The sequence below is a fragment of the Dipodomys merriami genome, unplaced genomic scaffold (assembly GCF_024711535.1).
Source record: "Dipodomys merriami isolate MVZ:Mamm:240054 unplaced genomic scaffold, mDipMer1.0.p SCAF_1175, whole genome shotgun sequence".
Taxonomy (NCBI): domain Eukaryota; kingdom Metazoa; phylum Chordata; class Mammalia; order Rodentia; family Heteromyidae; genus Dipodomys; species Dipodomys merriami.
Genome location: NW_027202466.1, coordinates 89,549 through 112,583, shown reverse-complemented (window position 1 = coordinate 112,583; position 23,035 = coordinate 89,549). Strand labels below are relative to the sequence as shown.

At 51.3% G+C, this 23,035-nt stretch overlaps 1 protein-coding gene across 1 annotated transcript in view; it reads right to left on the bottom strand.

The window, feature by feature from the left end:
* Positions 1 to 23,035, bottom strand: part of LOC138822918 (huntingtin) — a gene marked incomplete at its 5' end in the record, with an annotated part of 115,004 nt that overhangs the window by 5,898 nt on the left and 86,071 nt on the right. The window contains 15 exons of the mRNA XM_070015895.1: positions 1,300 to 1,405; positions 1,649 to 1,862; positions 1,950 to 2,064; positions 3,554 to 3,744; positions 6,137 to 6,292; positions 8,402 to 8,531; positions 8,634 to 8,764; positions 9,600 to 9,682; positions 10,766 to 10,905; positions 11,223 to 11,377; positions 12,613 to 12,713; positions 14,721 to 14,847; positions 16,978 to 17,165; positions 20,566 to 20,661; positions 21,647 to 21,824. Coding sequence (XP_069871996.1) covers positions 1,300 to 1,405; positions 1,649 to 1,862; positions 1,950 to 2,064; positions 3,554 to 3,744; positions 6,137 to 6,292; positions 8,402 to 8,531; positions 8,634 to 8,764; positions 9,600 to 9,682; positions 10,766 to 10,905; positions 11,223 to 11,377; positions 12,613 to 12,713; positions 14,721 to 14,847; positions 16,978 to 17,165; positions 20,566 to 20,661; positions 21,647 to 21,824 — 2,111 coding nt within the window. The remainder of the gene's footprint in view (positions 1 to 1,299; positions 1,406 to 1,648; positions 1,863 to 1,949; positions 2,065 to 3,553; positions 3,745 to 6,136; positions 6,293 to 8,401; positions 8,532 to 8,633; positions 8,765 to 9,599; positions 9,683 to 10,765; positions 10,906 to 11,222; positions 11,378 to 12,612; positions 12,714 to 14,720; positions 14,848 to 16,977; positions 17,166 to 20,565; positions 20,662 to 21,646; positions 21,825 to 23,035) is intronic.

Below are 23,035 nucleotides of genomic sequence, written 5' to 3'. Positions count from 1 at the left end.
CACCCCATGTCCCAGTGCCTGGTAGCCCTGCTACCAACTGAGGCCTTTTCTTGTTCTCAAAAACCTGACGGTTCTCTTGCCGACTCATCTCTCACAGACCCTGAATTCTGAGCGTGGGAAGACACTGTGTGCCCATGAGTGCAGTGCAAGGCGGAGAAGTGCAGAGTGGCGCAGCACACGGCTGTGCCTCCTTACAGTGAGCCCGAGTGTGCCCGCCCGCAGACTGTGCCCAACAGTCCTCCCCGGGGCCCCAGCAGGATCCCTGAGGGCCCTGGGGTTGAGGGGCCGCGCCGAGCACTGAACCGTGAACTCCGTTAGGGCAGTGGCCTGGCTACGCACTGGCACGTGCCCAACTCCAAGCCTGCTCACAGGCAGCGCTCTATCGTGTGTGCACTGGAAAGTGGCTGCAAGACTGACATCTTAAGAGTCAACATAAGCCGGGCGCTGGTGGCTCACGCCTGTAATCCTAGCTACTCAGGAGGCTGAGATCTGAGGATCGCGGTTCAAAGCCAGCCCGGGCAGGAGAGACCGTGAGACTCCTATCTCCAATAAACCACCAGAAAACCGGAAGTGGCGCTGTAGCTCAAGTGGTAGAGCGCTCGCCTTGAGCTGAAGAGCTGAGGGACAGCACCCAGGCCCAGAGTTCAAGCCCCACGGCCGACAAAAAAAAAAAAAAAAAAAAAAAAAGAGTCAACATAGAAACAGGCTGGTGTCTAGAATACTTTCTCTGGCCAGAGAGGACACAGGTGAAGAAGATCTTGGGGTGTGCTCTAGGGACAGGCCTGATGGACTCCCATCGGCCTAACAGACCTGAGGATGAAAGACTGGGCCTTGTCCTTGAGGAGACACTTGGTGTGGCTCCCGACGCTCTCCAGAACGGAGACAGACAGGTGTGCAGGGTGGAAGGCCCCACATACCTGCCACGGCTCTCAAAGATGTTTCTGTTTGTTCTGACCTTTGCCTTTGCTGGAGCCTTTCCCAACAAAGCTGTTAGGTGCCCTGTGCTCCAGCCCACAGGCCCCGAGGGTAGGAAGGAACTTGCTTCTACCTCTCTTCACATAAGGCAGCGAGCGTGAATGGGACACACACCTACACCCATCCCACAGGTCTCTAGGAGAGGCTGCCGTGGAGTCAGCCCTACACTCCCATGTTCTGGGCCCAAAGACAACCTATCACACGAGATTCCCCAGGCCAGGCCGGGCTGGGCCGGGCCTGGATCAGGATCAGGGTGCCAAGAAGATGAGCAAATGAGCACAGTGGCAGGCAGCACAGGGCGACAGAGCAACCTGAATTTCTTACCTGTCGAAGAGAACAGACACGCGCTCCATAGCGACGATCACGGACTCACTATCTGGGGCTGCAGGGCTGGGGTCCGAGGCTCTGCCTGGACTGGCTTTCTCCTTTCCTGAAATGAAGGTGCTCCAAGTTGAGGCCTAAGAGGCTCTGCAGACCACACCTCATACAGAGCTTACCACATCACCAGAGGTGGTCCCGGGAAGCCAGAAGCCAGCCCAACCCCCGGCTCAGCCACAGGGCTGCAGCCAGACCCCGTGGTGTGAGCTCAGCTCAAAATCTCTCCCAAGTCTTAACACTACAGATGCCATGCCAAAGGGACCCAGCCTCGTGTCCCCAGGGTGCAGGAGCTCACCTGTGTACATGCAGGTGAGCATCAGGCCGAGCGCTGCCATGGCCCGGTGCGGGCTGTGCACGTTCACCCTGTCCACACTCAGCTTGACCAGGGACTCTGTGTCCAGCCGGGAGAGCTGCTCCGACAGCAGGAGGCGCTCCAGGCCGCGCAAGGCGCAGTGGTAAATGGTGGACGGGGTGGAGTCCTCGCTGCCGGTCAGCATCACTCCACACATCTGGACACGAGGAAAGGTTCATTCTCGCCACTGACTGGTGCAGCCATGCCTCCCCTCTTCAGAAGAGGCCCGGTAGAAGCTGCCTACCTGTATTATAGATGCAGAAAACTCCGGCCCCACATCTAGAGGATAGTTCTCGATTAGGTAGAACGCGGTGGCACACATCACCAGCACGTGCTGCTGGCTGTGAACGTTCACGCAGCTGAGAACAGGAGTCAGATGTCATGCTTGGCCTGTCTGCAGTGGGGACAGCCTCACCGCACATCCAGCCCAACCGCAAGTCCAGAGCTATGCACCCCAGCGGCCAGCCTGCCCACTGCATCCTACCCAGCTGTCTGTAGCGGCGTGCCTCTGCACGCCTCCTGCCATGCTGTGCTCCCACAGTCCACTCCCACCCCCTAATGAGGCCGGACACTCCTTCACATCCAGGAGGGATGGGAGCTATTTTCTTCCTGTGTGAACGTGCCATCCTGTAGTCCTCTGACCTTCGGGATCTCCATGGGCACCTGTCTGCCCCACAGCAGAGGGGCCCAGACCTGGCTGGCTAGTCTCTCAAACAAAACAGCCAGTCACCTCGCTCTCCACGCAGATGCCCACAGATGCTCCATCAGCCTCTGAGGGCTGGACCGAGGCTCAGCACGTGCCACAGGCCCTCTGCTCAAGGTGCTCCCTCCTGCCACAAGCTTCTACCCCCACCCCCCACGTCCTCTGTACCCCCCCCCCCCCCCCGTGCCTCACTGCGCACGGCACTTCTGCATCCCTGAACAAACCTGGGCCCATCTCTGGGGATCATGGAGACTGGCCAGCTGTCCATCTGCCCTGTTCATCATCCAATGAGAACAAGTGAGACAGACCTCTTTACACCTGTGCCACCACTGGCCTTGAAGACGCCTCCGCAGCGCTTCCTGCCCTGTTCCAGTGCACACTCCCACTGCCCGATGGGCATCCAAATGCACCCCACTCAAACCTCACCCTGTCAGAAACTTCACCTCACCACAACAGCCTCTCACCACCTCTCAAGCTTCAATCTGTGTCCCCAGACTTGCACTCTGTCACAGCACAGCTGCGTTCTCCTCCCCGTGCCCTTATCATCTTTGATTCCCAACTCTGGCCCCTAATTCCCTCTAAGCCTGGGCTACTGGGTGAGGTGGGCTATGGCGCTAAAGAAACCTGCTCATGAGGAGCCAGGTCTTGAGGGATGGCCTGGCTCTGCTCCCGCATTCTGGGTGTACGGGGTACGCAGTGGAGCTAGGATGTCACTGGGCTTCCCTCTGCTTCAAGACACAGATTGATGAGCTGTACACACAGCTGCTTTGGAGAGAAGGGTGAGGAAGACCAGGGCAGGCACGGGTGACTTTCCAGGGCGGATGGGGTGTGGGGTGGGCTGCGGAGCCTGGTGATAAGTAAAGCGGCTGTCTGTGACAGCTGGAGCTAGAAGTGGCCATGTAGAAGTGTATGCCAGGTACTAAGGAGCAGGGCGAGGAAGCAAGACTCTTAACACATGTCTGTGACCTTGTGACCCACTGACCTCTATTGCTAATCCTTGGAGAATGCTCATCTGGGGTCCCTACCCTCTATTCTGTGCCCACCTGGGATCCCCATCCACCATTCCAGCGGGACCTCACAAATGCTCTGAAAGGCAAAACGTGGCCCTTTGCTTGGCTCCTGTCAAGCCTGCCGGCCCTACTCACTGGGCTGCCCCTTTGAGGTTAGACAGGAGATAGTCGCTGACGACCGGGATGAGCTGCTTCGCGGTGTCATCCAGGAGGTCACACTCCAACACGTACAGGATGCCATGCAGGGCTCCGATCTGGCTGGGCAGGTGGCTGCTCCTGAGTGTGCTCTCCAGCAGACGGCTGACCGGCTCTGCCACAGCCTTGTCCTGGGCACAAACACAGACACCGGCTGCCAAGGCAGAAGGACAGCTCCGCATCCCAACTGACCAATGTCCTTGTGGCTAAGAGGGCTGCCCCACATCGAGGAGACCATTGGGCGCAAACTGGCAAGGCCTGTCCAGCAGAGACCCACATACAGGGCTAGTCCTTCACTAGATTAGGAAACCCAATGAGCCAGGCAGAGATGCCCGTGTAACCAGCCCTGGCCTTGGCATCTGCCCTGGGCTCCCTGGTGGGAACAGCTCCTTCTGGGGAAGGCAGCCTGCATCCAGAACAACTCTACCGAAAAAGAATTCTGGAAGATTCTGGAAGATCACTGGTTTCCTGGGCTTAGGCCACTTGACTTCTCCTCTGCAGATTCTGCTTGGGTCCCCTCAGCAATACATCTTAGCTCTGGCCCCTAGCAAAAGCCCAGGGTAGTTTATGCTAACTTGGAACAGAAGTGGGTGGAGCTGAATGTGGACCTGGACACCCGCATGCCTGCACTTCAGACTGACTTCTTTGATGGTGCAGACAGCCTTCACAGGAAGTGAAGCGGGGGCTGGAATGGCAGGTCAGTGTTTGCAGCGAGTTCTCCTTCAGCAAAGGCTGGCTGAGCCTCATCTGGTTCCACAAGAGCAACAAGAGGCCACAGCCCTCTGGTTCTCTGTGGGGTCTGTGGCTGAGGGCTCCAGGATGAAGACCGCCACTCCTTGCCAGTCCACTGCGCCTTGTCCCCTTCCTGTGCTGCCCCCACCCACACCACAGAGCTGTGGGGCGCCTTCCCAAAGATGGCCTCCACCCGAGGGCCAGTCCACATCCGCGATACAATGCCGCGATCTGCTGTTGAGAGCAAGCAAAGAAAGTGACATGCCTGGGTGCGAGAACACAGGACAGGCTGGAAGCCAGACAGAAGACAATCACCTTCAAAAAGGAGCATTTGCATACACAGAGCTGGGAATGCCCGCCCTGTGCCATCCGGCTTTAGGGCCTGTTTTTAAAAACCATTATTATTTGCTTGATGGATTTGACTTGCATTTTGCCTGGGGATCTGGAACTGAGCACAAAACCACAGCCACAATGAAAGTCAAGGCAGCAGCTAAAGCCCCCCATGGAGAAGAAAGGGCCTCCCACAAAGACACAGTTGGGCCAATGCCCCAGGGTGCCTACTTGAAGAACAGGTTCACACGAGGGGACAGTGGGTCCCTGTCCTACCAGGGACCCCGGGACGCCTGCCCTCGCCCGAGCTCAGGGACCCCGGGTTCTTTGGGAAGCAAGCTCTGCCGTGGCCTGCACGTCCTTCTGCTTTGTCAGGCCATGAACAGGGTTGGACGGGAGAAAGCCCGGCAGACAGTGGCGGCTGTGTGCTGGTGACGCTGCCACTAACCATAGCAGCACTGTTGTTGACAGGCAGAACAGTTAGGACAGGGGTGTGTGAGAGGGGCAGGGCCTGCTGAGCTTCCCAGGCCATTCCTGACAGTGGTGGCCACTAGCGTGTCCAATGCACAGGTATGCTGCTACTGCTATTATAAAAAGGGATTCTAGGAAACTTGGGTATGAAGCATCATGATAATGGGCTCACGCTACGTGACAAAGCAAACACCCACCAGTTTTGGCAGTCTGGAGTCTCTTTACTGGCAGTGCCAACACCCTGTAACAAGAGGCAGCAATTTTCATGTATGTATCTGGTGTCTGTACGGAGTACCATAAGGTGACATGGACATGGGACAGGAGGGCCTTGCCACTGTGGCTCGGCCCTGAAGAATGGGGTTATTCCCCCTTATCAGAAAGGCCCTGGAGCCTGCTCACCACTTCCATGATTTAAGAACACAGCTATCCCTAGACTCTGAATCTGCCAGCACCCCAGCCTTGAGAACTGTGAGCAATAAACATGTATTACCTATAAGCTACCCAGAATTCTATAACAGCAGCATAAATGAGAAAGAAAACCATGGTGCACAGAACTACTGCAAATGCAGGGCTACTCGAACCTAAGGCCGCAGGGAGGCAGACGGTCCAGGAGAAGTGCTAGGAGAGGCAGACAACATCAGAGGAGGGGAAGAGGCCCCTAGGCCACGGGAAGAAGGCAGTTCTGATCCACTGGTGCAGCTCCTGTGCCCTGCCCACCCCTGCCTCTGCGGGGTGACCTACTATGATGACACAACACAAGGACACAAGAGTCTCGGGCCAGCCAGCCACTACAACACATATCACAGCGTCCTGAGGGAGACACCAACAAGGAGTCCTCTGGGCTAACCAGTGCCATAGCTCACTCATGCTGGGGACCTGTGCTTGAGACAGACCTGTGGGAAGGAAGGGTGTGACTACACATGTCACGCTTGGCAGCAGCAGCTGCCAATCCAGAACAAGCCTCATGCAGCTCCACACCCCGCCCCTTACCATGCCGAGCACAGCGGCTGCCTTGCAGGTGGCAGGCACCAGGTACTGAACAAGGATCTCATCTTCTGAAGGGTGCACCCTACGCAGCTCTGTCAGCGTCAGGTACATCATCTCAAACTGGGTGCGTTCGGTGAACAAGTCTGAGACCACGAGAAGCTGGAGACAGCACATCAGAGAAGGAAGGGGCAAGTTAAACTCCAAAGAAAACAAATGCAGTGCAATACACGATTAGTAGTAAAACTTGTTCCAGTATCCAGAATAAAATACGGAATTCACAGGGGCTCTTACAGAGAAAATAAGTCAATATGGACCTAAAGGCTTAAAGACTATATTATAAAGAAAACCTGGTGACCTGATACCTTGTGAAAAATGCCTCTGCACCTCTTGCAGCTTGAGGAAGGCTTGGGCCTCAGTTGCCACCTGCATGGAGACCCTCACTTATAGGCTTCCCCCAGGAAAATGGCTGCCTGGGTCATGTTTCAAAATACTAGGCCCGGGCTGGGAAGGTGGCTCAGTGGTAGAGCACTTGCTTTGAATGCATGAGGGTTCGATTCCTCAGCACCACAGAAGCAAAAAGAAAAAAGCCGGAGGTGGCGCTGTGGCTCAAGTGGTAGAGAGCTAGCCTTGAACTGAAGAGCTGAGGGATAGCAGCGCCCAGGCCCAGAGTTCAGGCCCCATGACTGAACCCCCCCCCCAAAAAAAATACTAGGCCCTCTTGCAGCCCATGCAGACAGACCCTCAAAACCCCTTGGAAGAGGGAAGTTGGTGATCATTTGTTCCAAAAACACATGCTCTGGCAACTCCTCTTTGTCTCCCTAGCGCTCCTGTCTCTATTTCATGCCACACCCAACACTAGATCTTAGGTGCTGACACCTGTCCTGTACATGTTCAGCGGGGCTGGGGTAAGGACATCATGGAAGCCAGGCTTCTCAAGGGACCCTTGTATGTCTGGGTACTGGAGTACTCTTGAGTACTCTTGAGTGTTATCATTACAGGCATGTATCACCATACCCCACTTGAAAATCTATTTCCCTAAGGACTAGGAGCTGAAACAAAGTTACTTTGCCTTTCCATCTTCAGTCTTTCCTAAGTGTATAGTGGGATTTCCTACATGGTATAGCAGTCAAGAGAATTTTTCTTCTTTCTCCTGTGTGTGTGTATGTATGCCAGTACAGAGGTTTGAACTCAGGGCCTCATACTTGCTCAGTGTGCCTGTTCAGTTGGTGCTCTACCACTTGATCTAAACCTCTAGTCTGGCTTTTTGTTAGTTTTTGGAGATGGAGTTTTGCAGACTTTTTTTTTGGTCGTGGGGCTTTAACTCTGGGCCTGGGTGCTGTCCCTCAGCTCTTCAGCTCAAGGCTAGTGTTCTACCACTTGAGCCACAGCACCACTTCCTTTTTTTCTGCTTATGTGGTGCTGAGGAATTGAACCCAGGGCCTCATGCATGCAAGGCAAGAACTCTACCACTGAGCCACCTTTCCAGCCCATTGCAGACTTTTCTATGGACTGACTTCAAATGGAAACCCTCCGGATCTTGGCCTTATGAGTAGCTAGTATTATAGAAACCTGGCTTAAAATTACAAAAAAAAAAAAAGGCTCTCACTGTATAGCTCAGGCTAGCCTAGAACTCTAGAGCTTTCTGCCTTATCTCTTGAGTGTTATCATTACAGGCATGTGTCACCATACCCCACTTGAAAATCTATTTTAATAAGCCTAACATTTTCATTTACATTGCAAAACTATCATTATTGTAACTGGACACATCATCTATGTTTTAAAGCATTTCTGATTCTATTTCCAACCCCGTGAACAGTGATAGAGTTATGGAGGGGCCTCTGGCTCCTCATTTGTAATGACTGCTCTGACCTGGGCTCCTCAGAAGTGGGGTCAGAGCCCTAGAGGAGAGAAGCTGTGAAGGAAAGCAAGCCTACAGAACAATGGCAGCGGCCAACATTCTATACATCTGTGAGACAACCTGCTCTCGATCTGAAACAAGAAAATCTCTCCCTTCCCCAATTTCAAAAGTACCACTTTATCATTCTGTAGCTGAGAGTGTTAGAGCTCCTTCACAGATTCGGAGATATTACAAACCGTGTGTATGGCATGTGGGGCTGTGGTGTGTGTTTAGCATATGCCTGTGTGTTGTGTGTATGTATGTGTGTGGTGCATGCATATGTGTATGGTACATGGATACCATGTACTCATACCATATATGTGTGTATCTGGCACACACAGGCAGTACACGTGAGGGGAAAGCAAGCTTACCGATCGAACCACTTCACTGATGAGGATGACCGGGGTCCTTCTGGCAGAGCTGGACGGCAGGATCCATCGGCTGTATAATTCAAGCAAAAACTGCGAGCACGAGTGGATATCGACTCCAGCCCGGTGCTTCCTGTGGAATGAGTATGCAATATGGCTGTTTTCCCCCACTCACAGATGAGGGGTTCACGTTCAGACACACCCAAAATCAGATGACTAATAAAGCCAATGTAACCTGGAGTTGACTGGAGACACGGGAGGAGATGCTGGTGCGGGGATATCAGCTTCCTCCTCCTCCTCCTCATCCCATTCCTCCTCTCTCAATGGTGTGATGTTGTTCCCCAGCCACACCGAGTGTATAGATACCTGTCACAGAAACAAGATGTTGGGGCTGTGCACCCCAGCACCCCCAGAAGGGCACACGTTTACATCGGAACAGGAACACACAGAGAGGACAGACAGCATGGCCACAAAGCCAGAATGTGGCCATGCTCCCTACAAGTCTGAGGCCTGCAGTTGATTACATTCCAACATCATTTGTCTCAGCATGGAAGCTTCTCTATAAAGCAGTGGAGGCGCTTGTCTAGACAAGCAGTGGGGCTCACGGCCCCTGCTCCAAGGCCAGTGCGTGCTCTGCTCACGGGCCTGGGGGAGGCTGTGCCCACAGAAGGCACAGAAGGACGCAGTGGGACAGCCCGGTGGGAAGCTCTGCTGGGAAGGCGTGGCCAGCCTGGTGGAAGAGGAAACCCTTGGAAGCAACCAGTTTTTAAACTCTATTCTGATCAGAAGCTTCTGAAATGAGAATGACAGAGAAATTTGCCTAACTGGCTTGCACAGAAGTAGAGGGAAAGGGAGTGGAGGAAGGGCCGCGGGCAGTGCAGCGGCTCCACAGCAGGTGCTAGGAAACTGAAGCAAGTTTTCATGGAACCCACCCAGCGTGGCACCATCTGTCTGATGCCTCGGAGGCTGGGCAGAGCCGCCCTCACCGGGCCTCATGGGTACCAGCTGTCTCCCTACACCATCCCACTACGTGTTATGCATACCTGTGTGCTCACATGGGAAACGCCTTAAAACTTAGAATAAAGAGTGCAAATCAAAGGGAGAGTACAAGTTCCTTCTACCTAAGAAACTCATGTAGCTTTCCCCTTGATGCGGGACGTGGTTGTGTGGGCCTGCCTGGGGTGCGGGCACTGTGACTGACCTGGCCCAGCTTGTAGCTCATGTTGCCCAGCTCGCGCTCCGGGTTGGTCTGCAGCAGCAGCTTGTCGTGGCTGATGAGGGCACCTAAGAAGCAGCGACACAAGGCGTTGCTTTCTGCGCACTGGCCGGCAGGGCAGACCCCAGGCTGCAGGCCTACCAGATACAACCCTGCTCCTTCCCACCCAGGCAGGTGCCCACCGCGCCATCTGTTCTCATGACTGGCAGGATAGCTGCAGCTGTGCAGAGGCCCATGGATCATATGGCTCTGTTAGTTTGTAACCTATTAAGCTGGCAGGCCCAGTGGGCAAAATGGACTCTCGTTTTATTTCTGGAAGAAGTCTAGCTAACCTCTGCTGGGTCTCATTACCCACCCTCTCTCAAAGCACATGCTCCCACTGCCTCCCAGAAGCACGGCCTTCCTCCTCCAAGCCCCCAGAGGGCCTGCCCACGCTCTGCTGCCCTGTACCAAGCAAATGCTTCTTCTCATCAGCTCTACTGGCCTGTAGGTTCCTAAAGAACCAAACCTACCATTATCCAAGTCCAGTGTTCTTATAATTCAAGATCACAATAGATACTTAGGGGCACACGACATACTGCACTTCCATATGAAGGTTTTTCCAAAAACTCTTCAAGCAACTTAAAATTTACGGCACCAATGACTACTAAACACTAGGGGAGGAAAGTGTCACAAATTAAAATACTGCTTGTTCAACAACAGAAAAAGTGTATTAAGTCCCTTCTTTTAAGTCAGTGACAAACTCCAGTGCCATGTGAGACAGGCCCAGGTGCAAGAGGCGTCTATGCCACAGAGCACACAGGACGCAGGGCAGGGGGGGCTCATCAAGAATGCATGCCCTTGTGTTGTGCATGGGGTTTTTCATGAGAAGCGGGAGGTTATGGCTAGTTGAGACAAACTGCTGATATTTTTTCAAACATAAGTAACCAAAGAAGAAAACAAAGCATGAGCAACTACTTTGGCTTTTAAATCCTGTGGAGGCCACCAGTCTTCCAGTCTCAGGAACTCTCCGGCTTGTCAAAAGTTGACAATGCTTCTAGTTCATTTCCAGATTTATTTCCTCAAGCCTGATTTTTTCCCGGGTGGCATGATACTTGTGAATAGGGGTGGTATACTCTGCACACAGCCTGTGCCAGTATGTGTGCCCGTACCTGTAGTAGCCGGGGACAGGGAGGGGACCGGATCCCAGGCCTGGTAAGGGTGATGGGTGGCGATGTTTTCTCTCCGAGAAACCATGGCTTGAATCTCCTGCTCTACAACCCCCCTGATCACGCTCAACTTTCTCCCGAACCTAAAGGTAGAACAAAAGGTAAAAAAACACTGTGTTAAGTGAAGAGTGCCGGGCCTTTCTCTCTTCTTTGCTTTGCCTGAAGGAAGCTGGGACAGTAGTAAATGAGCCCTTGGGCTATGCCCGGGTCTGTCCCCAAACACCCAGCAAGCCCCATGTCATTTCAGGGCAAATTTTCAACTTTATGGTTGGTCAGAAAATCACTTTTGGATCTTCAGCAGGGCCAGACACAGTGTTGTCTCAGTTCTGATCAGGGAGGGGTGAGGCGCCTGTGCTCCTCTTGCAGTAGGGGGCGTGGCCACGGAGAGGCTCAGGCAAACCTGGTGTCGAGTGCTTTCAGGGGTTTGTTCCTCGGCTGTTGTTCCAAGCAGCTCACAGCGGGGTTGCCAGCCACAGGCACAGTCATGGCACTGAGCACCAGGGAGGTAATGGCCTGCACGGCCAGCACGTGGATCTGTGTCCTCTCCATGTCTTCCTGGAAGGACAGTTCACATGCTAATGACATCAGCCAGCAACTACTGGCAAGTCAGTGAGTGTTCACAGGCTACATGGCCTCGGAGGCTGGAGTCAATGCCCTGAGGGCTGCGGAGGGGCAAAGCTTCCCACATGCGAAGCCTTGTGCCTGTCTCAGATCTCCAAGCATGGAGCCACACCTCCACACACCTATGTCATAAGAGTAAAATCTAAGGCACAAGTGTCTATTTTTCAAAGACAGGTCTTTTAACAGCCACAAAATTCCAAATGCAAATTACTAGGTAATAAACTATCCTTAAAATTTCTCAGTAACTTTAGAAGCTCTGCAATGGTAACCTACTGGCACATCCAGATGGATTTAAAGACAGCCTGGGTTTGTGACGTGTGCCCCAACCCTTTATTTTAGACACTGAAAACTAACGAGAACTCAAAATGCTGTCAGGAGAGGGAAGGACACCAGCCACAACCTGGCACTCAAACCCCAAACTGCGGGGAGGCCGGTGCTCCCTGGAACTCCGGTCAAGATCTGGTCTGGCTGGTTGCGAGCGTCGTCTCACCACAGAGCTCAGGCTGGCCTCAAGCTGCCTCCTGAGGCCTGGACTTAAGGTGCACTCCACCCTGCGCAGCCGGTCCGCTTGCTCATTTATTTATATTTACATTTTCGTACTCTACCACTTGGCCCACACCTCTATCCTGCATTTTTTAGTCATTCATTTCCTGCCCAAGCTGGCTTTAAACTCAATCCTATGATCTCAGCCTCCAGAGTAGCTAGGATTATAGGTGTGAGCCACTGATGTCAGTAGCTGTAGTTTTAGCTACTCAGGAAGGTGGTAAGAGGAGCTCTGTTCGGGAACAGCCAGGCAGAAGAGGTCTCAAGATCCCTTTTCAACTGAGCTGGGCATAGTTTCTGTCATCCTAAGCTATGTGGGAGGCTGAGATTGGGAAGATCTTGGTTCCAGGCCAGCCCAGGCGGAAAAGTTCACAAGACTTAAATCTCAAAGGAAGAAGATGAATGATCACATGCACCTGTCATCCCAGCTCGAGTAAGTGCCTGAGCAGGAAGCAAGCCTTCATCTCAAAAATAACCAGCACAAGAAAGGGCTGGGGGCATGGCTCAGTGGTAGAGCTCCTGCCTCTGTTCAACCTCAGTACTGTTCCGCACAAAAGTGCCTTTAGCCAGAAGTCAGCATCACTGTGGCTTCCCAGTCCGCCACACCCTCGTGGCAATGGCCTCACCTCTGGTGGGCTTTCCTCCTGCTCCAGCACAAGCGGCTGCGTCACCAGGACACCAAGGAGAGTGGCCCAAGTTTCTTCAAACTGAGTCCGACTAGTCCACCCTAGGAAGTAAGCATTCTGTTAGATAGTCCACTCACCTCCCAACCCTCAGGGTGTTACCTACACACAGCAACTCTTTTGGTTTTTTTGGTCGGTCGTGGGCTTGAACTCTGGGCCTGGGTGCTGTCCCTCAGCTCTTCAGCTCAAGGCTAGTGCTCTACCACTTGAGTCACATCACCACTTCTGGCTTTTTCTGCTTATGTGGTGCTGAGGAATCGAACCCCGAGCCTCTTGCATGTGAGGCAAGCACTCTACCACTGAGCCACCTTCCCAGCCCCAACACATAGCATCGCTTAACAGTTCTTTGTAATCTTCCTGGCAATTACAAGACACAGGGAATACTAGTCTACTTGGTCAAGAACATCAAAACACAATGAAACAACAACACATGGAAAGGAGCCACACTGCCCAAGATCACGCTCTAAGTAGGAGGAGCAGCCCAGCTCAGCCCAGGTGCCTCTTGGGGTCTGCTGCATGGCAGTGACTGTGAAAGAGCATCAGAGCAGGCTAGGTCTGAGCCGGCTTGGGAGCCGCCAGGAGGCAGGAAGTCTTTCCTCAAGTCCCACCTTGAGACTGTGCTGATGGCAGCTGTATGGCTTCATGAGCAGAACCGAGGGCAATAGACGTACACACTCCCAGGGGGTGGGCTACGTGGTAGGTGAGCTCTGTCTCAATGAAGCTGTAAAGATGAAAAGCCGAAGCCACCAATTCTTTGTCCCTGTCCAGAATATGGACCGTAAAAGCCCATGGTCTAGTTGGGTATGCTCCAGCATTCAGAGAAGCCCAACCTCTAGCTTTGCCAGAGGCTGCATTCGGAGGTCCCTTCGCTGTCTCTGTGCCACTGGCCTTGGACAGGTGGCTGCTTCTGGGGGCGGCACTTAGTGCTCCTGCTATGACCTCAGAAGAGCCACAGGATTCATATTAAGGCCACGAGGCCAGGTTTGGGGGGGGGGGGGCGAGGACAGGGACGTTGAACACTAGGACCTCCCTGACACACTGGAAATAGAAAGAAAGGCTGATTCCGATTCAGGAAGATTCACATACTGACAGACACAGTTGACAACTGGCATAAGGAAGAAAGACAAAAACAGGCAGGAGGGCTAGGAGGGTGGCTCAAGGGTACAGCACTTCCCTAGTGTACCTAAAGGGCTAGGTTCAATTTTCATTATCATTTCAAAAAAATAACACAACAAAACAAAGCCGCAGCAAGAGCAAAGGCAGGATCTAGAAGAGACCAGAACTGGCCCAGGTCAGGTAGGCCACAGGAGGAAGACTAGGAACTGGCTCCAGGCAAAGGCCCTGAGGATGCTGCCTGCCATCAGTCTGTAAGGAGAGGGAAGAAGAAAGCTTCTCATGAGAATGTCACTGAGGACAGTGATAACTAAATTGTCCAGCTAAGGAAAGATATCTGCTGCCAGAACCTTCTGGAATCAAAATAAACACAAAAATCTGCAGACACCCAAGGTGCTAAGGGCAGACTCCGCACGGAGCTGTCCCGGAGAGACCAGACCATGGCTCTCGTCATAAAACAGCAATTCATTCTCTTTAGAAAGCATGGGAGGGCTCTGATCGAAGATCATGCTGCCGCTTGTGAAGATGCCAAGCAAGGTACACTCCTTAGCAGTCCAGGTTGCTTTGCCCCTCCCCTCACTCCTGTCCTGGCTCCCTGGCAAAGTCAGCCTCTACCCTTCCCAACTGCTTGATCCACAAATGAGAACCCAACAGTGAGAACATCTGGAGAGAACCCCTTCCACAATTGAGCCTGAGTGCATAATATGAAGATGGGGTCGGCTGCACCTCAAGTCACATGCACATAAAACCCTGCAATTACACCTGCACCACCCTTGGGTCTACACTGCCACTAGGTTTCCGTCACCGTCACATTCTGAATCTTTCCAGGCCTTGACCCTGGGGCTTCCAGAGGTGGTGCTCCAGGTCCAGGTCCAGGTGGTATGTGTGTGTGTGTGCGTGCGTGTATGTGCGTGTACGTGCGTGTGTGTGTGTGTTACCCAGGGTGTTGATGCGGTAGATGAACTCTTTGAAGATTTCCTTCTCCTGGAGGAACTCCACAGGGATCTCAGGAAACACGGTGCCAAAATCCCCTCCTGGTTTGGGCGACCATCCGAGTTTCCACACCTGAGATGAGAGAACGTTCTGACTGAGCCAGGTGGCAGGTGCTGACAGGTAGCCATCACATACCCCTTTTCTCTCTGTGGGTCCCACTGCTGAGCCAGCCAAATGGCCCTCACCGCTCTCACAGACTTGCCCAGAGCCTGCAGTGCTGTTTCAGGAGAACAGCTTTCACCCTGTGCCCAGGACCCCCTGGCCAGTATCCCCCCACTTCCCCATGCCTGGCCCTGCCTAGGCTACATCCATCACCTTCCTGTGGCACTGCCCACTGCCCACACCCCATTCAGGCTGGCTGTGCAAAGTGGGCAGACATCAGTCAGCACTCACTCCACAAGTGTACGATGTGCTAATCAAGTTCTGCTTCATGTGTACTGGCAAGCCCCACTTTCCTTAGGGGCTGGTCAAGCACTGAGCATGCACAGAGAGCAGCTTGAGATAGACTCAATGGTGTAGTTCCAGTAGCAGGACCGCCAAGCTACCCTAGCTATGTCCCTCACGGAAGATCTACAGAGACTGCTCTAGATTCCATAGCTAGGCTTTGCTATCTCTTAGGAAACTTTCCTTACATTTCTGATACCACCCACCAAGATGTGTGGGCACTTCTGGGGGTGAGGTGGGGGTGGGGAGAGAACGGGGCGCTTGCCATTGCTACCTCCCTGACCAGCGCACCCCAGGGAGTGAACTCAGCCCTGCTGCAGATTTCTGTCCAGCATAGGACTGTGCAGGCAGATCCCTGTGGACCTGGCAACCATCATGACCTCAACACTGTCTTCCTAAATGGTTTCCTCACAATCTTCCAAAGGACCAGGTGCTTACTGTCCTAGACTCACATACACCAATGGGACGGGTGAGCCCTGCCCGCTTCCTGTGCTCCTGCTCCAGGCTGGGACATCTGCGGCTCTTTATTCCATAAGCACTTTCAGCCTGCCTGGCTCTCCCTCAGAATGACCCTGTGTCTCTCAGGTACACTGAACGCTTCGTTCTAGGATCTCACTTGCAGACTTCCACATCCACAGATGCACAGAGGCTATGACCTGGCAGGGGGCAGAAACAAGCATCCTCCCTTGCTCTGTGCTTAGGCCTTCTGCATGCTACTGCTTCCCTGCACGAGGCTGTGACTGGAAAGACATGTTCCACTGTGGTATTTCAGAAGGCCATGAGAGAGCAGATGATGCAATTTCATGGGGCTAGGTTGGTTCAGATCCTAAGCTAGGCTCTTCGTTCTAAATATATTCCTGTGATCCTGTTGGATAATGCCTATTTTAAGCTGCCAATTTTTAGAGAGGTTCTGCAAAACTGGTTGCACTGATATGCACAAGTATTTTCAAAAGTGACTTTTTTTTTTTTGGTCGGTCGTGGGGATTGAACTCTGGGACTTGCCATTGTTCTTCAGCTCAAAGCTAGTGCTCTACCACTTGAGCCACAGTGCCACTTCCCGTTTTCTGATATTTTATTGGAGATAAGAGTCTCACGGGACTTTCCTGCACAGGCTGGCTTTGAACCACAATCCTCAGATCTCAGCCTTCAGAGTAGCTAGGATTACAGGCGTGAGCCACCAGCAGCCGGCCAAAGGTGACTACTTCTGAAGGAAATTACTTACCATTAATTGGTTTATTTATTTATATCATATCCCACATTAACATATGAGTGAAGATGAAATCTTATTTGGTGAAGTAATGCCTCATCCTGTATTTTTACTAGCAATCACTGTACACAACGCCTAAGGCCACTAGATAGCTATCACTGCATACAACAAGACGTGTGCCACTGGATGGGAGCATGGGAACTTCATGGTTCCTTTTCAACCCAAGTATGATGTTCATGCCTATAACCCCAGCACTGGGGAGGCAGAGAGAATCATACATTCTAGGCCACCCTGGCCTACACAGTGAATTTAGCTAAAAAGAGAGATCCGTCTCCAACAACCCAGAGCTACATGTTTTGTAGCTTAGTGGTAGCGCACTTGCCTAGCATATGAAAAGCCTATTCCTAGCAACACAAAACAAAACAAAACAAAACAGCCCCCTACCCCCCTGCCAGGATCGTGATTATTATTTTCTGATCTCCCAACTCTGGGCTGCTTGGGTGTCTTGTGCCTCTTGGTCTTAGGCAAAGAAAAGGCACTACCAGACTCACCAGTGGGGGCACACGGGTGTAGCTGTTGACAAGGGGGAGGCGGGCCAGGCTGATGACAATGTTCTTCAGCACGGCTGTGAGAAATGCGGGCACGCTGCCATTCCTCTTGTGGCCTAAGGCCAGAACTGACTGCAGAGACTCCACCATCTCGGCCACCATCTCACAGGCCACAGCCACACACCTGGGGTCTGTAAGCAATCATGTGAGAGGAGCCTGTCAAAACATACTACAACCCTGTGAAGGAGGTGCGCACCTATCCACAGCCGCTCAGTTCACCTGGGCTTCGGGCTGCTCACTGGAGGGGTTCAGACAGGACTATAGCAATGACCTTGAATCTGAGCCTGAGGCTCAGTTTCTTTCTTACGCACTCTCAGCAGATAAACAACTCAGCTTATCAACATCTACAAGCCATTGTGTAGCATCTCAGCTTCCAAATTCCTTCAGGACATCTGTCCCTTGCCTTGTAGCTCTCCCAGTACCTAAGCTAGCACCCAAAGAACCCTCTGGCAATCCCTGGCCCAGTGGTGTTTCACAGGATGGGGCTCTGATGGGAACTCCTGAAGCTGAATGCCGAGGAAAACCTGAGACCTTGGGGGAGACCCACCACTATGCACCAGCAAGGTGTCACAGACAGGGACTACTATTCACTGTGTCTGATCTACAGTAAGGGACTAACTCACCACGTTGCACTGGTAAATGATTAATACGTTACCCTAGGCCCTAAGATGTAATAGTTTAGGTGACTTCTTAGTCTAGAAAAGGGATTCTCCTGGGGGGAGGGGAGGGGGAGAAGGGAGACTGGGAGAGAGTGATGGAAGGGGTGACACTGCCCAAAAAGAAATGTACTCTCTACCAGACTTATCTAACTGTAACCCCACGGTACATTACCTTCATAATAACAAGTGAAACTTAAAAAAAGAAAGAAAAGGAATTCTTGGCTGGACATAGAGGCACATACCTAGAATCCCAGCTACTAGGTAAGCAGAGATGGGAGGAATATAGTCTGAGACAAGCCTAGGCAAAAATATCAGCAAGACTCTCTCTCAAAAAATAAAACAAGGGATGGGAAGTTGGCTCAGTGGTAGAGCGCTTGCCTTGCATGCATGAGGCCCTGGGTTCGATTCCTCAGCACCACATAAGCAAAAAGAAAAAAGCCGGAAGTGGCACTGTGGCTCAAGTGGTAGAGCGCTAGCCTTGAACTGAAGAGCTGAGGAACAGCGCTCAGGCCCAGAGTTCAGGCCCCACGACCGGACTCCCCCACCCAAAAAAAATTAATAAAACAAAACAAAACAAAAAACTGAGGATGATAGTTCAATCTTGTAATCCTAGCTACTAAGAGGTGTAGACAGGAGGAACACAGTCCAAGGCCAGCCCTGGGGAAAACAAAATCCTGTCTAAAAATAAACCACTGAAGGTGCTGTCCGCGTGGAAGAGTGCTCGCTAATTTATTAGCAAGTACAAGGCCTGAGTTGAAGCCCTGTCCCACTGAAAAAGAATAATTCTTATAGAACTTAGTACCAGGATTGAGAAATGAGATTGATGTCAATAAGAATTGGTGTCTTTAAGAAGTAACAGTAGCTGGGCACCAATGGCTCATGCCTGTAATACTAGCTACTCAAGAGGCTGAGATCTGAGGATCATGGTTCAAAGCCAGCCTGGGCAGGAACAGCCATGAGACTCTTATCTTGAATAAACCACCAGAAAACCGGAAGTGGCACAGTGGCTCAAGTGGTAGAGCACTGGCCTTGAGCTGAAGAGCTGAGGTACAGCTCTCAGGGCCAGAGTTCAAGCCCCATTACCAACAACAACAACAAAAAAAGTAGTAACAGTATATGGAGATGATTTTAAAAATACAAAACAAAAAAGCAAAAAACAGCTTCTTCCTCTGACTGCAATTAAATTAACAAGCCTGACAAGGGAGGGCATTAAGCCTAAGCACAATGACACCAGCGAGCATTAAGCAGGCAGCCAGCTCTCAAGGTCAGTGTTTCACGCTGCCTATTACCTTTCTTATGTTAGCCAAACTACAGAAGTTAGAATACATAGAACTGTGCTACTCAGCTAGAAAACAGTTAACATGGGAGGTGAATGTTTTCTTATTGTGTACTTATCAGTAAGAAATCATGAAATGACAAGGCTACAGAAACTGTAGGAGTTCAAAACAAACTGAAGAGAGTTTGCCTGTGTACTGAAATCACACTGCTTATGGTTCATCATCCAAGTGCACAACTTGGAAAAGGAACTTGGAAAATTCTATACATGGGACTGAAGACAGAAAAACTGCATCTGTGACTGGCATTTCACACCTGTGAAGACAAAGGCACCTGCGAAGTATGCATACAACTCATGTTACCAGTGGTACAACAGACAGACAGCTCCCCATGAAGCACATTTTTCTGTTTTCTCTTTTGTTGGGGGGGCGGGGGTAGGCCTGCACTGCAGTTGCAGGTGGTACTTCAGCACCTGGTATCAAGGCTCAGAAGGCCCCAGGATCTGGAGGCTGGGAGAACAAGGAGTCCCAGGACCAGAATGCTGTGACTCTTATCACAGTGAGGTGGCCACCTAAGAACCAAGAGGGGCCAGCAGGAGTGGCCGCAGCATGTGTCTGAGCTAGCACTTTAAATGATGGGGATTTGAATGGCTTTCTGTAGAAGAAAAAATATTTTCTTTTAAAGATCCACCAAAAGTTAGGCATGGTTGGGGCTGGGAAGGTGGCTCAGTGGTAGAGTGCTTGCCTTGCATGCACGAGGCCTTGGGTTCAATTCCTCAGCACCACATAAGCAGAAAAAGCCGGAAGTGGCGCTGTGGCTCATGTGGTAGGGTGCTAGCCCTGAGCTGAAGAGCTGAGGGACAGCGTCTAGGCCTAGAGTTCAGGCCCCATAACCGACAAAAACAAAAAACAAAACAAAAAAAAAACAAAAGTTAGGCATGGTGGGGGGTACATGCCTGTAATCTCAGTGCTCAGGAAGCTAAGGCAACTCAGGCTGGGCTACATATACAGCAGGACCCCGTCTGGAAAGAAAAAAAAAATCCACCAAAAGAGATGGCTGAAATAGTCACCTAGGTAATAGTAAACCCTATAGGTTTTTTCACTAATTTCAAGTTCCCTAGTGTTTCTATTTATTCATCTAGCAGTCAGTAAGCATTTGCTGGTTATTTACAAAAACCTATTAAGCTTGAATTCTGGGGGCACAAAGGAGGCGAGCATATCCCCTGCCCTCAGAAAGTTCAGAGTGATTTCGTATGCAAAGGGTAGAGATGGGGGCTTTCCAGGACACTTGTGCAAAGCACGGAGACGGGGGCTGCTAGAACACTGGTGCAAAACCAACGCAGAGGGAAAAAGGATTAGGGAGGGAAGCCGGAGGGTGTCGGCTGGGCTGGCAGGAGCACTAGACAGCCAGGGAAGAGGGCAGTGTCAAGGCTGAAGAGGGAACGTAGTGCAGCCATGGCTGACACCCACCCCTTACGTTTATGATGACAAGCAGTTGAGAGAAGCAAGCTCTCAAGAGCTCACAATTCTCATTTTCTCTTCTATGAGTGACTTTCAAGCCCCCAAAGAAAGACAGATTTTTGTGTGACTAGACTTACTTTGTGTGTCTGAGTCCACCTTCTCCTCTCTGACGGTAGTTGGAGTGTTCAGTCTGCTTTCTGGACTAAGAAGCTGGTCTCCAGGCTGTACCACAACTAAAAGTACAACAAGCACTTTTGTCACTCTTCATTCTTAGACCTTTCCATCTTAGACCTTTCCATCTGTGCAATCTCGAGCAAATTCATGGTACAGCTCATGTCAAATGAAGTTGAGAGTTTCTAGAACCAATTTTAAGCAGAAAACACTAGACAATACCAGATTAGGTACTCATCTCTTGGTTGATCGTTGAAGTACAGGGATTTAGACTTCTCAAATTTCTAATACTTGCCGTCTCTATCGTTAATGTTTTAATCAAACTGTTCACAATTTATTACTGGTAAAGGCATCACTGTGGCCCCCAAGAAACCTAGCTTTTAAAAATTAATCCCTGGCCCTTCATTTTCAAGTTCACTACAAATGCACAGATGAAAACAATTTAAACAATGAAACATCAAAACACCACTCTATAATGTTTAATTTGAAAATACAAAACTTCAAAACATCCACTAACATGTAAACTATAATGTCCAATTTAAAAAATTTTTTGGTTAATGACCCTAGTCGAGGACACTATTCCTTAAAAAGAATGAGTCGCTTTTATTTTACAACTTATTAGTATTACAATGCAGTATAGAAACACACATTTCATCTCTAACAAAAAACAACTCATCTTTTGAATATAATCTTATTAATCTTATAATCATTCAGAACGAAAAACATGAAACAGCCAATGAGAACCAGAAATCAAAAGGACATGAAACTTAGAAGTCTTTTTTAAAAGCTGGAACTCAAAATATAAACAAAATGACTTGAAAAGCACATTCAAACTAATTCCAGTAAAGATGCCAAGACTCTGAAGGTGAAGAGACGGAGCCTTGTTTCTAAAGGCAAGGTCACATTGTATTCACTTCCTCACCCCAAGTTGTAACTACTTCCTGGCCAATGGGTGGCACAGAGTAGAACTGTATGTGCCTAGCCACATTGATGAATACCATTTCAGCAGAGCAAGGATCAAAACCCATTCAAGGACACATGACTTACTAGCTTCAAGGAGGAATCGCACACAGTGGATCAGAGAGCAGACGTGGGTCACAAACTCTGCAGAGGAGATCACACTGCAGAGGCCAGGAACCTGCAGTGCCAGGCAGCAGCAGTCCAGCCCCGCTTGGAGGTCCAGACTCAGTGGGATCTGCTCGTGGATCAAATGCCATGCCAGGGCCTGCAGGGAAGCACTGCATCAGAGAATGGCCACCCAGCACCCTGGCTCTAAGCCCTATCTAGGGAAGCAGCTCCACCAGCAGCTGTGAGGAACCACTCAAAGACTAGGATGCCAGAGGATCCTGCCCTTCCGGGGTGGCCTCACCCTGTGTCCTAGGCTGCTACCCTAAGCTCACTCACATCCAGTCCTGACCCACTCCCTGAAGTGTGAGGCTCTCCTCTTGTCAGAGCACCACACAATCCCGCTGCCTGTTCCTGCAGCACTGTGGACACTTCTCTAGCTGCAGGGCGTCTGTCCAGAGGCTCTTTTTTGGGTCCCAAGTGCAGGGCTTGCTTTAGGCATAGCCATGAGGCTCAGGTTGGGGGGGTGGACTCTGGAGACAGCAGGACTGAAGCTCAAATGCTACACTGGCTACTTCCTAGCTGAGCAAACCTCTAGGCCTTGCTGCTTTCCTCATCTGTGACATGGGATCAGTGCTGGTGTGGGACCTGATAATACAGGTAAACTTGATCCTGCACACGCTGGACAGGGTGTGAGCACTTGTCCCCAGAAAGAGACCTGAAGGACGGGCTCACACTGACTCTTTTTTTTTTTTTTTGGGGGGGGGAGTCCGGTCATGGGGCCTGAACTCTGGGCCTGGGCGCTGTCTCTCGGCTCTTCAGCTCAAGGCTAGCACTCTACCACTTGAGCCACAGCGCCACTTCTGGCTTTTTTTTTTTTTTGCTTATGTGGTGCTGAGGAATCGAACCCGGGGCCTCAGCCCCAGAGCAGTGTTTCAGCACTGCCTTGTGAGCAATATACACAGGCCTAAGCCACTTGTTTCCTTGGTGCTGGGAGGAGGGGAGGTGCAGTGCAGCTCTGTGCTCACATGAGGAGAGCAGCTGCAGCACTGGAGGCCAAAGGCAGCTTTTCAGCTGTACAAAAAGGCAGTACATCCACTGTATAGACCTGTTTCTGGAGCCAAGTATTTGTTTCTCCCTAGCGGAAATACCCAGGTTTACTGCCTAGATTAGGGTGCCCGCTGGGTTCATCATGCAGTTCTATGTGGGAGTGGTGTGGGGGGAAAGCAGGGGGATGTTAAGCAGATGAGAACTTGATGACAGTACTCAATGCGTTGTGTTTTGAGACATTATCTTACTACGTAGCCCAGGCAGGCCATGAACTCCCAGTCCTCCCCCAAGGACTCCACACACAGGAGTGTGCACACCATG